Raw genomic sequence first — 14,759 nt, forward strand, 5'->3', positions numbered from 1 at the left:
CATTTAGCAATGTCGTACTTAAATTACATTTTCTTACAAATGTATATTTTTAGTTTCCCACCGGATTCAGGTCATTTATCTTGCAAGGTTTCTAGACAACTGACTTTCAACTATATGTTAGGAAGCCAAAATATATAATATATATAAATAATGGCTCATGGCTTTTTACCTGGAAGGACTAATAGAATTTGGAACAGACTTGGCCCATAGAATAAAAAGTTTTTTGACTGCACAAAGAAAACGTATTGAAAAAAAGTGGGGAAATGCTTTGACAAATGAGCCAGATTGGTGATAAAAATATAGACTCTGGAGATAAGGTCAGATTCAGACTGGGGTTTCTGGGGCCCACCAAAGAACATAACCCTGGGGATTGACCAAACATATAAGTTCAGCTTCAGCTGTACCCTTCCACTGCCCACCCTACATTATGTACACAGATGAACAGGGTCATCTCTTCAAAATATGGGGCCTAAGGCAAAAAGCTTGAGGTCCCAAAAACTGCTCCACACATAGCCCTTTGCAAAAATATTATGCCAGAAATCACTGCATAAATGGAAATGAGCACTCAAGTAATGTCCAGGCATGCCATTATAATCACTTCAGTGGTCAATGAATATTTATGTTGAGCAGCAACAATGGAATTGGACAGAGGAGGCAGTCCAACCCTGGATCAATTGTAAAAGGTTCATAACATTGGGAAAATCTTTATATAATGAAAAAATTACCAGGACAAATAGCCTTTGATTAATTTGCTAAAACAAAGATTACTCAGAAATAACTTCAAAATATAAAAATATATAAGCATTACATCAAAACATACAACATACATCCCTGTCTTCCCCCTGTCTGCATATGTCGGCCACTCTCTCCTGGCTTGTTTCATGCCATTGGGTGCGCTGATGAAGCTTCCTGTACAGTTTAATGGAACCATTGTGATGGGATATTGGTGACTGTTTCTTTAAGGGGCTAAATGCCTTGTATCCTTAGCTGCCTAGCAAATAGCATATGCCATTCCTTCTCACTGGAGTGCTGTTTTAAAGGGGTGTTTCACCTTTAAATTAACTTTTTGCACATTCTTTTTCTGACTCTTTCCATCTTTCAAATGGGGGTCACTGACCCCATCTAAAAACAAACGGCAGCGAATAAATGTGCGAATTTGCCATGAAAATTCACTGGCAAAAATTCGGTGGCGTCAAAGGTTTTTCGACGCCGGCGATGGTTTTGCACCGCCGCCAATTTAGATGCCAGAGACAATAAACTGATGCTCATTGACTTTAATGCCCGCTGGCGTCAACTTTGACGCCGGCGAATTATTGCTGGAGTCAAAATCTCGAAGCGAAATGGGACAAATTCACCCATCACTACACATGTATTGTTATTGCTACTTTTTATTACTTATCTTTCCATTCAGGCTTCTCCTATTCATATTCCTTTTCAAATCAGTTCATAGTTTGCTGATCAGTGCATCGGATTGCAATACAGCAAACAGGAGAGCTGCTGAATAAAAATATAAATGACTTAAAACACTACAGAAAATGAAAACCATTGCAGCAAAATTTTTTGACCTGCCCATTTTGTTGTTACACCTCCTCATTACAATGTTCATTTTACAAAATTTGGCAAGTTATGAACCTTTTAACACATTTCTGGGAGTTTTAGAGTCATGTTTTATATGTTATAACAACTTTGCTAATGAAAGTGAAATTGCCCTTTAAGCTGTGAGTCAAAGTTCTCCCAAGAGACTTGCTTATCTCAGATAGTTACAATTGTATCTTTGCTTATCTTAGATTGTTACAAATGTATCAAAATTCAGGTGCTGAGTGTTCTGGGTTCTCCAAAAAAACCCTCTTAGTTTAATTAAAGAAATAAGAAAACATGTTTTTTTTTTAAAATGCACCAGTTAATAGTGTTGCTCCAGCAGACTTCTGCACTGAAATCCATTTTTCAAAGAGCAAACACGTGATTTGTGCTCCGATAAACTTTAGCCATTTTTTACTGCTGCACTGCAAGTTGGAGTGATATCACCCCTCCCTTCTCCCACTACCCCAGCAACCCATCAGCAGAACAATGGGAAGGTAACCAGGTAACAGCTCCCTGGTAGATATAAGAACAGCACTCAATAGTAAAAATCCATGTCCCATTGTGACTCCTTCAGTTACATTGAGCAACAATAGCCTGTACGAAAGCTGTTCCATAGTGCAGCACTGGCTCTTTATAAAAGCACGGGACCAGGCAAGATGACCTGAGATATGGTATTTGCTAGGCAGCTAAGGATACAAGGCATTTAATCCCTTAAAGAAACAGTCACCAATATCCAATCACAATTAGGGATGGGCAAATTTAACCCGTTTCATTTCACCAAAAATTCGTCGCTGACGCCCATTAAAGTCTATGTGCGACATAAGTTTATGGGCGTCATTTCTGTAGCGAAACAAGGCTGAAAAAATTCGACCATCCCTAATCACAATGGTTCCATTAAACTGTTCAGGGAGCTTCATCAGTGCACCCAATGGCATAAAAAAAAAAGCCAGGAGAGAGTGTCTGAAATGAGGTATACAGACAGGGGTAGACACTGTCTTGTGGTATGATTTTATGTAATGCTTATATATTGATTTTTATATTTTGAAGTTATCCTGAGTTTTCTTTGTTTCAGTAAATTAATCAAAGGCTATTTGTCCTGGTAATTTCTTTCAATTGATAAAGATTTTCCCAGTGTTATGAACCTTTTGCAATTGATCCAGGGCTGGACTGGCTCCTCTGTCTAATTTCATTCTGGCTGCCCCACATAGATAGTTTTCCTAATAAGTTTATAACAGTAGGGGGTTACATTTATAACATAAAATAAAATTTGTCTCAGCAAATTAATCAAAAGCTATCTGTCTTGTTTAAACATTGCATATTTCATGTGTTTTTATTATTTTTTTAAAATCTTCCTGACCTTCCTGTCCAATTCCATTATGACTGCCCCACATATTTTTCATATGGTCACTTCGGCAGTGATTATAATGGCATGCCTGGACATTGCTCGAGTGCTCAGTTCCATTTCTGCAGCAATTTCTGGCACAATATTTTTGCACTGGGCTATGTGTGGAGCAGTTTTTGGGACCTCATGCCCCATATTTTATAGAGATGACCCTGTTCATCTGTGTACATAATGTAGGGTGGGCAGTGGAAGGGTACAGCTGAAGCTGCTCTTATGTGTTTGGTCGATCCCCAGGGTTATGTTCTTTGGCGGGCCCCAGAAACCCCAGTCTGAATCTGACCTTATCTCCAGAGTCCAATCTGGCTCATTTGTCAAAGCATTTCCCGACTTGTTTTCAATAAGTTTTCTTTAGCTTTGTGCAGTCAAAAAAACTTTTATTATATGGGCCAGGTCTGTTCCACATTCTACTAGTCATTCCAGGTAAAAAGCCATGAGCCATTATTAATATAAATATATTATATATTTTGGTTTCCTAACATATAGTTGAAAGTCAGTTATCTAGAAACCTTGTAAGATAAATCACCTGAATCAGGTGGGAAACTAAAAATATACATTTGTAAGAAAATGTAATTTAAGTACGACATTGCTAAATGAATTTTTGGCATTATTATGTTTATTCAAATGTAAACATATTCCAAATGTTATGTGTGAAAAATGAATTAAACCATGTGATGAACTCTTCTGAAAGAACCAATTCTAGCGCTGGAGGCTCCCCAGTCACTGTATCTCCTGTATTCTCCAGGTCTCAGGTAGTACTGACGCCCCCTGTAGTTGGGTTCCTCATAGAACATCCAGTTGCCATCAAACACATTGCAGGAGTGAATGTCACGGAAACGGAATCGATCATATGTATTGGGGCAGTCCTCAAAGAACTCCATATTCTGCCCTTGGAAGTCTCCTCTTTCATAGATTCTCATTTTATATTGCCCTTGGTGCTTTAAACAAATGTTTAACAGGTTTAATGACCTATTTATTGTACAAGAAACAGCCATTGAACAATATTTACATTATATTATATACATTTAGGGTTTTTGTCTAGAGAACATTTGTATGGCTTGTACTCAATATCAGTGTCAGGACAATATGATTTGCAATCAGTATTTAAGATTTAATTGGGAACGACCATGTTGCTTCACTGTTGATTCACTATACTAATGTTATATTCTATATTACAATAGCTTAAGGGTCCCACTAAGAATAACCCACAGAAGGACTACAAAAGCAATAGTCATTTATAGTATTGGATTCTTATGTGGTTCCAAGAAAGCTTTAAAAACACTTACATAAGGACTCATGCGGCAGGACCTGATGGAGTCGTTGAAACCCATCCATCTCTGAAAGTCTGGGTATTCTCCTTTCCAGAGGTAATACTGGTGTCCCCTGTAACTGGGCTGCTCATACAGGATCCAGTTGCCACTCTCCACCCTGATGGAGTTGCAGCGATTGAAATAAGAGGACAGGTCAGAACAGTCTGAGTTACACTCATAGCTGCGGCCTTGGAAGTTCTTGTCCTCGTAGAAGAAGATCTGAAGGAAGGCAAAGTATATTTAAAGATTCATTGCAGATAAAACGTCTGTGGTGAGTAAATATGCTGGCAGTTATCCCTGTATAAAACAATGTATGTGTATTATATATATTATTTTGTTTGTAATTTGTAAATATGAAGTATGAAATTAGAATATATATATTTATAGCCATAATACCACAGTGCAATGTGATAACACAGCAAAATGCATTTGTTCTAATTTATGTTTTGCATATTATTTATTTTAACTGTTTTCTTGCTTTATATCCCAATGATATAAACTGTCGAGTGCAAAAAAGAAAAAACATTGAACTCCTTTCTGGTTGAGGCATTAAAATGAGAATTTATCCCGCATAATAAAAATCAATAGCAAATGACATTTGTGAAATCCATGAAATTTGTAGCAATGAGTAAATATCTAATTTTTCCCAGACACAGTAGACTGGTTACGTGACAGGTGGGACTCACTGTTATTCCCCTTGAAAACTATGGAAAATGCAGAGATAGTGACATTAAACAGTGAGTTTTACCCTAGAATAAAATGTGTTGAATTGCTTTGTTTTTTTATGCATCCTGTAATCTTAAGGAGCAATGGCATCTTTAGCTTTAATCCCTTTACTTACTTTTCCCATTTTGACTGGATGGAAGTTTCAGCACAGCTATAGGGTGTGAAGATGAAGCCTTTATATATGTCCTGGATTGCTGCTGTCTGCATATACCCAGCCTAGAACATACAGTACATATTTGTCTAGTAAGGAAAATGTCAAGGGCTTTTGTTCTGTTTTGTTTTTTCTTGCTGAGCTGTGACAGTTGTTTCTCTGTGCTTATTGGCACCTATTTTCTATTGCTTTCACTGAATAGCTACCGAACTTCATTCATTTAAAGGCAAAAAAAAAAAGTTTTTTAATGTAATTTTTCATTTATTTTTATTCTATTTTTCATAAGCAATAATGCAACAGAGATCTTTTTAAGAATGTTTCACTTATAGTTGAAAATTGTATTTAAAAAAAGTCTATGATTAAATATCCACAAAAAGTATTTCTTCTGTATACTTTTACTTGATAGTGTATGTCACAGTTAACAATCCTAAAAATGTGTGTCCCCCAAATGAATTGAATTTAGTTAGAAATAAAAACAACATAACAAAAATCATGAAAGAATCCCTTTAAGTTTCAGGAACATTGTATCTTTTTTCTGGCGTCAGTGCAGAAGATCAAAATTTATTTATAGATAAAAATCCACCCTGTGTTCTCAGGTGAATTACAACTGTTGCCAGTGCTTATAATATGGGATTGAATCAGTTGTTTCTTGGCCAGTGGTTCAGGAGTTCCTGTAGCTACAAGCTCCATGTAATGAAATCTTCATCAATTCAAAAGTCTAAAATTCTTTCATCAATATTATTATAACCCAAGTTATAGCTATTTCCTACCAAAAATGATGTATTATATTTCCAAGTTGAAAGCAAAAGGGAGCAGACTATATCATATGGCATGGTCTTTTCTGCTAAGTATTGGCTAGATTGGTGAAAAGTAATAAAGAGGATAAAAGTGAAAACATTAACTCAGATGCAGATTTATCAAAGTTCAAGGTGAATTTTCAAATGAAAAAAATTTGAATTAAGAGCTATTTTTTGTGTACTTCAACTAGGGAATAGTCCAAATTCGACTAGGGAATAGTCCAAATTCGGTAAATATGTCCCTAAGTATGTTGTGGAGTGGCTAGTTCTAAGCAACTTTTCAATTGGCCTTCATTTTTTCTTTTTTATTATTTCACAATATTTGCCTGCTTCCTCTGCCTTTCTCCAGCTTGCAAATGGGGGTCACTGACCCCATCTAAAAACACATGTTCTGTAAGGCTACAAATGTATTGTTATTGTTACTTTTTATTGCTCCTATTTCTATTCAGGCCCTCTCCTTTTCACATTCCATTCTCTTAGTCAAATCAATACATGGTTGCTAGGGTAATTTGGACCCTAGCAGCCAGATAAAACATGAAACCAAAGCTGAATTAAAAGCTAAATAACTCAAAAACTATATAAAAAATGAAAATCAATTACAAATTGTCTCATCACTACTACATCATACTAAAAGTGAATTTAAAGGTGAACAATCCCTTTAAAGGAAAGGATTCCAATAAAAAATTTATTATTTTATTCCATAAAAAAATCTAATTATGATCTGGAAAAAACCTGTAGGGGCTGCCATATTTGTGCAGCAGTAGTCTGTAAGCATTAGAAACTCTAAAGCTGGCCATAGATGTAAAGATTTTTAAAAAGATCTTTTCGTTATCGTGAGACTACGATTATCTCAAAACGATCGTTTAAATGTACGGTTTGACCATCAATTAAAAAGACCATTTCAAGCGATATTGACAGAAAAACTGTGGGTAGCTGCCTGTTTGGCCCTGCAAACATAGATAGATTGCACTGGGACCAATAATATTTTTTAAACCTGGCCCATCAATTTTCTGACAGATGTCGGACGAAAAATCGTAAGATGTACGATCGTTCCATTCCTACTAACCTCACGATAATTTGACGGATTGCACTAAAATCGATCGTTCACTTACGAAAAAATCTTTGTGTCTATGGGGACCTTAACTGACAGACTGAGATGGGATAGTCAGGTTGGCAAAACAGTCAGGTTTAGGAACTTACTTAAAAAGCAGAACTATCAGTGAAAAACGATGAACAAGACCTATATGTAACTAATAATTAGGGTCAGATTTACATAGGGTCGAATATTCATCGATCGAACGATTTTTCTTTGACCAAAAAAACATTAGAAAGCATATGGGGACCTTCCCCATAGGCTAACATTGCACTCCGGTAGGTTTTAGGTGGTGAAGTAGGGGGTCGAAATTTATTTTAAAGAGACAGTACTTCGACTATTGAATTGTCGAATATTCGAACAATTTTTAGTTTGAATCGTTCGATTCGAAGTCGAAGTCGTAGTCGAAGGTGGAAGTAGCCAATTCGATGGTGGAAGTAGCCAAAAAAACATTTGAAATTCGAAGTTTTTTTTTATTCTTTTCCTTCACACGAGCTAAGTAAATGGGCCCCCAAATTAAACAAACTGCATGAACCCAAGTACCTGCATCTGAGCTACTGTAGCATATACTGCATATACTAACACTAGTATACTAATATACTATTGAAAAAATTGCTTACATGTTGTCTAGAACAATTCTCACTGACTTCTAGATGAATATGTCAGATGCCAAATTTTTACATTTGAGGTTTTTGCACTCGATAATCTCTATAATTTGTTTATGAAACTCTAAATTGTTGGATCTTTTGGGGTAGATAATCAGATTACCAGTGCACAGCCAACCCCCCCATAATGAACTCTTGCTTGCCTCTGCTCTGGTAATAATTATCTACCTTGCAAGGACCATACATGGAGTAGCTGCATTTACCCTGTCTGCCCTGTTTATCTCCCAAAAATGACAAAACCTTTTCCTTATTAGAATAGAATAGAAAAAATGTATGTGTAGCACAAGCCCTATTTTTGAACTCATGTTGAACAAGAGGTATTTTTGACTTTAAGTGAATGTAGTAGGAATTGTCGGGTAGCTATTCAGTGAAAGCAATAGAACATACAGTAGGTGCCAGTAAGCACAGATAAACAACAGTCACAGAACAGCAAGAAAAAAACAATACACAACAAAAGCTATTGACATTTTCCTTACTAGACAAATATGTACTGTATGTTCTAGGCTGGGTGTATGCAGACAGCAGCAATCCAGGACATATATAAAGGCTGCATCTTCACACCCTATAGCTGTGCTGAAACTTCCATCCAGTCAAAATGGGAAAGGTAAGTAAAGGGTTTAAAGGGGACATATACAGTAGTTATGTACATAATATATTGATAAATATTGAAGGTAGCACTATATTTGGCAAACCTTTGGGATGTATTCTTTCTTTAAAACATTGAGAAGTGCCTGGGTCCTGCCGCTTTCTATTACTTCCGTTCTTGCCCTCCTCACTATTGCCTGTGGAGCCGCCGACCCCGATTGATGTGGTGAGCAGATGTGGGAGGCGCTCTTCAATGACATAAGTCACAGAACTGAGAATGAGCCTGCCCGTGAAAGAAACAGTGGATCGGGAGGTTATTTTGCCTGGTAAGCCTGCCAATAATACAACCCCTTTGACAGTTACTTGGATCTCACACTCTAATAAATCAAAATCACACAACTATGTATTTAAAAAAAACACAAGATCCGACTTGCAGTCAAACGTCTTTTATTACAGCAGGTTAAGCACAGGCAGTTACAGAAGGTTCAAAATGGATTCAAAGTTTTTTTAAGGAGCAGAAGTCAGCCGGATATTTGGCCAATCTGACCATCAATGATTTATTAACTAGTTGCACCGTGGCTGCCATGTCTGACTTCAGGGTGGGGCTGGGAGCTGAAAAGGAACAGCAGTGTGTGTTATAAGAGAGAAGGTAAAGTAAAAGCTAGAAATGTGGATATTGCAATTAGCACAATATGGGAAGGAAAGGGGAACAGTGAAATAGAAAATAGTGAAGAAAATAAAGGAGACTGAAGGGTTACTAAAATAGATGAACAACAAATGATACTGTATCTAATGGGGTGAAGATTGGGACCTAAGAGAGTACTGCTTGTCAATCAATGGTATGATGATTTCCTGTGGGAGAATGAGGTGATACGCCCAACCCTCATTTCAGCCTAGCCTGTGAAGAGAGAGGATCTCTTTGCTGCTCATATATAATGATATTTTTTTGGAGGTAAAATGTTTTTTAAAGGTTTTTTTTGCAGTACTGTGCATTGTAATGAAGGGGGAATATCATACTAAAAGATGGATATGATGCAAAATGTGTTATTAAAGCTGCCATTGTTGCTTAAGTTTACAGAATGTATAAAAGAGCAAAGCAATTCAAAATGTTTTATTCTAGTGTAAAAAGTGTAAAACTCACTATGTAAATATGTCATTTAGTGAAGATTTCATAGGTATCTGTGTCATTTGCAATTGATTTTCACTATGAATGATAAATTCTCATTGTAATGCCTCCTGAACCTGTTTTCCAACCAGAAAGGAGTTCAATGTTGTTTCTTTTCTGTACTCAGCAGTTTATATAATTGGGATAAAAAGCAAAAAAAACTGTTAAAATAAATACTACCAGAAACATAAATTAGAACAAATGCATTTTGCTGTGTTATCACATTGCACTGTAGTATAATGGCTCTATAAAAGTATATTCCAGTAACTCTTCATAGTTACAAAATAATATACACAGTACACATACATTGTATATTATAACTGCCAGCATATTTACTCTACACAGATATTTTATCTGCAATGAATCTTTAAAAACACTTTGCCTTCATTCAGATTTTCTTCTACGAGGACAAGAACTTCCAAGGCCGCAGCTATGAGTGTAACTCAGACTGTTCTGACCTGTCCTCTTATTTCAATCGCTGCAACTCCATCAGGGTGGAGAGTGGCAACTGGATCCTGTATGAGCAGCCCAGTTACAGGGGACACCAGTATTACCTCTGGAAAGGAGAATACCCAGACTTCCAGAGATGGATGGGCTTCAACGACTCCATCAGGTCCTGCCGCATGAGTCCTTATGTAAGTGTTTTTAAAGCTTTCTTGGAACCACATAAGTATCCAATACTATAAATGACTATTGCTTTTGTAGTGCTTCTGTGGGTTATTCTTAGTGGAACCCTTAAGCCATTGTAATATAGAATGTAACATTAGTATAGTGAATCAACAGTGAAGCAACATGGTAGTTGCCAAATTCTATCTTCAATACTGATTGCGAATCATATTGTCCTGACACTGATATCAGGTACAACCCATACAAATGCACAGCTAGAAAAAAAACCTAAATGTAAAAAATATATGATAAATATTGTTCAATGGCTGTTTCTTGTACAATAAATAGGTCATTAAACCTGTTTTCATTTGTTTCAAGCACCAAGGGCAATATAAAATGAGAATCTATGAAAGAGGAGACTTCCAAGGGCAGAATATGGAGTTCTTTGAGGACTGCCCCAATACATATGATCGATTCCGTTTCCGTGACATTCACTCCTGCAATGTGTTTGATGGCAACTGGATGTTCTATGAGGAACCCAACTACAGGGGGCGTCAGTACTACCTGAGACCTGGAGAATACAGGAGATACAGTGACTGGGGAGCCTCCAGCGCTAGAATTGGTTCTTTCAGAAGAGTTCATCACATGTTTTAATTCATTTTTCACACATGACATTTGAAATATGTTTACATTTGAATAAACATAATAATGCCAAAAGTTCATTTAGCAATGTCGTACTTAAATTACATTTTCTTACAAATGTATATTTTTAGTTTCCCACCAGATTCAGGTGATTTATCTTGCAAGGTTTCTAGATAATTGACTTTCAACTATATGTTAGGAAGCCAAAATATATAATATATATAAATAATGGCTCAATTTTTACCTGGAACGACTAATAGAATTTAGAACAGACCTGGCCCATAGAATAAAAGGTTTTTTTGCTGCACAAAGCTAAAGAAAACTTTGTGAAAAAAAGTGGGGAAATGCTTTGACAAATGAGCCAGATTGGTAAAAAAATATAGACTCTGGAGATAAGGTCAGATTCAGACTGGGGTTTCTGGGGCCCACCAAAGAACATAACCCTGGGGATTGACCAAACATATAAGTTCAGCTTCAGCTGTACCCTTCCACCGCCCACCCTACATTATGTACACAGATGAACAGGGTCATCTCTTCAAAATATGGGGCCTAAGGCAAAAAGCTTGAGGTCCCAAAAACTGCTCATCACATAGCCCTTTGCAAAAATATTATGCCAGAAATCACTGCATAAATGGAAAATAGCACTCAAGTAATGTCCAGGCATGCCATTATAATCACTGCAGAAGTGGTCAATGAATATTTATGTTGAGCAGCAACAATGGAATTGGACAGAGGAGCCCGTCCAACCCTAGATAAGTTGTGAAAGGTTTATAACGTCAGGAAGATCTTTATAGATTAAAAATAAATAAATAAAAATACATGAATTATGCAATGTTTAAACAAGACAGATAGCTTTGATTAATTTGCTGAGACAATTTTCATTTTATGTTAATGTGGGGCAGTCACAATGAAATTAGACAGAGAAGCCAGTCCAGCCCTGGATCAATTGTAAAAGGTTCATACCGTTGGGAAAATCTTTATAAATTGAAAACAAAAGTAACCTTTGATTAATTTACTGAAACAAAGAAAACTCAGGAATAACTTCAAAATATAAAAATGATATATAGAGAGAGTCGGCCACTATTAATATTAATAATATTAACATTCATATTATTAATGTAACCCCCCTACTGTTATAAACATATAAGGAAAACTATCTATGTGGGGCAGCCACAATAAAATTAGACAGAGGAGCCAGTCCAACCCTATATAAGTTGTGAAAGGTTCATAATGTCAGGAAGATCTTTATAGATTTAAAAAAAATAATACAAATACATGAAATATGCAATATTTTACCAAGATAAATAGATTTTGATTAATTAGCTAAGCCAAATTTTATTTTATGTTATTAATGTGGGGCAGCCACAATGAAATTAGACAGAGGAGCCAGTCCAGCCCTGGATCAATTGTAAAAGTTTCATAACGTTGGGAAAATCTTTATAGATTGAAAACAAAAGAAGCCTTTGATTAATTTACTGAAACAAAGAAAACTCGGGAATAACTTCAAAATATAAAAATTATATATAGAGAGAGTCGGCCACTCTCTCCTGGCTTGTTTCATGCCATTGGGTGCGCTGATGAAGCTCCCTGAACAGTTTAATGGAACCATTGTGACTAGATATTGGTGACTGTTTTTTTAAGGGGCTAATGCCTTGTATCCATAGCTGCCTAGCAAATAGCATATGCCATTCTATCTTACTGGAGTGCTGTCTTAAAGGGGTGTTTCACCTTTAAATTAACTTTTGTACATTTTTTCTTCTGCCTCTTTCCATCTTTCAAATGACCCCATCTAAAAAAAAACGATCTGTAAGGCTACACATGTATTGTTATTGCTACTTTTTATTACTTATCTTTCCATTCAGGCTTCTCCTATTCATATTCCTTTTCAAATCAGTTCATAGTTTGCTGATCAGTGCATCGGATTGCAATACAGCAAACAGGAGAGTTGCTGAATAAAAATATAAATGACTTAAAACAAGACAAAAAATTAAAACCAATTTCAAATTGCAGCACAAAATTTTGACCTGCCCATTTTATGGTTACACCTCCTCATTACCATGTTCATTCTACAAAAATTGGCAACCTTTGAACACATTTCTGGGAGTTTTAGGGCCATGTTTTATATGTTCTAACAACTTTGCAAATAAAATTGAAAATTTCGTTTAAGCTGTGAGGTAAAGGTATACTGTCACGAGAAAACAGGTTTTTTGAAAATGCACCAGTTAATAGTGCTGCTCCAGCAGACTTCTGCACAGAAATCCTTTTTTTAAAAGAGCAAACAGATTTTTTTATATTTAATTTTGAAATCTGACATGGAGCTCGAAATATTGTCAGTTTCCCAGGTGCCCCGTTCATGTGACTTTGCTCTGATAAACTTCAGTCATTTTTTACTGCTGCACTGCAAGTTGGAGTGATATCACTCTTCTCTTCTTCCCCCCCCTCGCAGCAACCCATCAGGAGAACAATGGGAAGGTAACCAGATAACAGCTCCCTGGTAGATATAAGAACAGCACTCAATAGTAGAAATCAATGTCCCATTGTGACTCCTTCAGTTACACTGTCAGAAAGCAGTTACATAGTGCAGTACTGGCTCTTTCTGAAAGCACATAACCAGGCAAAATGACCCGAGGTGGCTGCCAACACACCAATATTACAACAAAAAAGAATACAAATTGAATGTGAAAATCAGAAAGTGAATTACAACTTTTGCCAGTGCGTTTCCGCCAGTGGAAAATCACTGGTGAAGAAACTAGATGTAACATCAGCCGACCCAAACAAAAAATCCCCCTCCACCTATGATCTACATTATACTCATCTGTACTTGCCACACAGGAAGTACCTTTTGACAAAGGGATCCAGGAGTTCCTGTAACTACAAGCTCCGTGTAATGAAATCTTCATAAATCTTCATAAATCAATATTACTATAATCAAAGTTATAGTTATTTTCTACCAAAAATGATGCATTGTATGTCCAAGTTGAAAGCAAAAGGGAGCAGACTATATCATATGGCATGGTCTTTTCTGCTAATTATTGGCTAGATTGGTGAAAAGTAATAAAGAGGATAAAAGTGAAAACATCAACTCAATACTCTCATCGGTAGTATACTTGTTGGAGGCGGTGGAGAATTTAATCATGGTATAAAGGGGTGCTTCACCTTTAAGTTAACTTTTAGTATGTTATAGAGTGGCTAATTCTAAGCAACTTTACAACTGGCCTTCATTTTTTCTTTTTTATAGTTTTCATATTATTTGCCTTCTTCTTCTCCCCTTCTCCAGCTTTCAAATGGGAGTCACTGACCCCATCTAAAAACAAATATTCTGTAAGGCTACAAATGTATTGTTATTGTTACTTTTTATTACTCCTATTTCTATTCAGGCCTCTCCTCTTACTCAAATCAATACATAGTTGCTAGAGTAATTTGGATCCTAGCAGCCAGATAAAATATCAAACCAGAAAATAACTGAATAAAAAGCTAAATAACTCAAAAACTATATAAAAATGAAAACCAATTACAAATTGTCTCATCACTTATACATCATACTAAAAGTGAATTTAAAGGTGAACAATGCCTTTAAATGAAAGGATTCCAATGAAAAATGTATTATTTTATTCCATAAAAAAATATAATTATGATCTGGACAAGACCTATATCCCCTACTAAAGAGCTGGACTATGCTAATTGATAGGACACTCCCTCTGGCCCAGTTGACTTAAATTAATAGAGCTTGTCCAACTAAATTCAGTTCATTTGGGGGACACACATTTTTAGGATTGTTATCTGTGACATACACGATTAAGTAAAAGTATGCAAAGTAAATGATATTGTATACTTTTTGAATTGTTTGCATAACTATAAGGGAAACATTGTTAAAACATCTCTGTTGCATTATTGCTTATGAAAAATAGAATAAAAATAAAGTAAACAAAAGAAAAATTAAATGAAACAAACTGTCTGCAGGGACCCATGCACCTGCATCTGAGCTACTGTAGCATACACTACATAGTACTAGTATACTACTGGAAAAATTGCTTACATT

The 14,759-nt window shown here is 36.1% G+C and overlaps 2 protein-coding genes across 2 annotated transcripts; one reads left to right on the forward strand and one right to left on the reverse strand.

Moving 5' to 3' along the window:
- Positions 1 to 3,578: 3,578 nt before the first annotated feature.
- crygbl.5.S (crystallin gamma B like gene 5 S homeolog) lies at positions 3,579 to 5,220 on the reverse strand. The gene is made up of 3 exons (XM_018241630.2): positions 5,132 to 5,220; positions 4,267 to 4,509; positions 3,579 to 3,918 (listed from the first exon to the last, which is right to left on the reverse strand). The coding sequence occupies exons 1-3, from the start codon at positions 5,138 to 5,140 to the stop codon at positions 3,643 to 3,645; spliced, it is 528 nt and encodes a 175-aa protein (XP_018097119.1). The 5' UTR covers positions 5,141 to 5,220; the 3' UTR covers positions 3,579 to 3,642.
- A 3,072-nt stretch (positions 5,221 to 8,292) lies between these two features.
- crygbl.4.S (crystallin gamma B like gene 4 S homeolog) lies at positions 8,293 to 10,791 on the forward strand. The gene is given in 3 exon segments (NM_001087167.2): positions 8,293 to 8,326; positions 9,865 to 10,107; positions 10,457 to 10,791. Coding segments are annotated over 3 exon segments (528 nt in total). The 5' UTR covers positions 8,293 to 8,317; the 3' UTR covers positions 10,733 to 10,791.
- Positions 10,792 to 14,759: the final 3,968 nt, after the last annotated feature.

This window comes from Xenopus laevis, chromosome 1S (assembly GCF_017654675.1).
Source record: "Xenopus laevis strain J_2021 chromosome 1S, Xenopus_laevis_v10.1, whole genome shotgun sequence".
NCBI lineage: Eukaryota > Metazoa > Chordata > Amphibia > Anura > Pipidae > Xenopus > Xenopus laevis.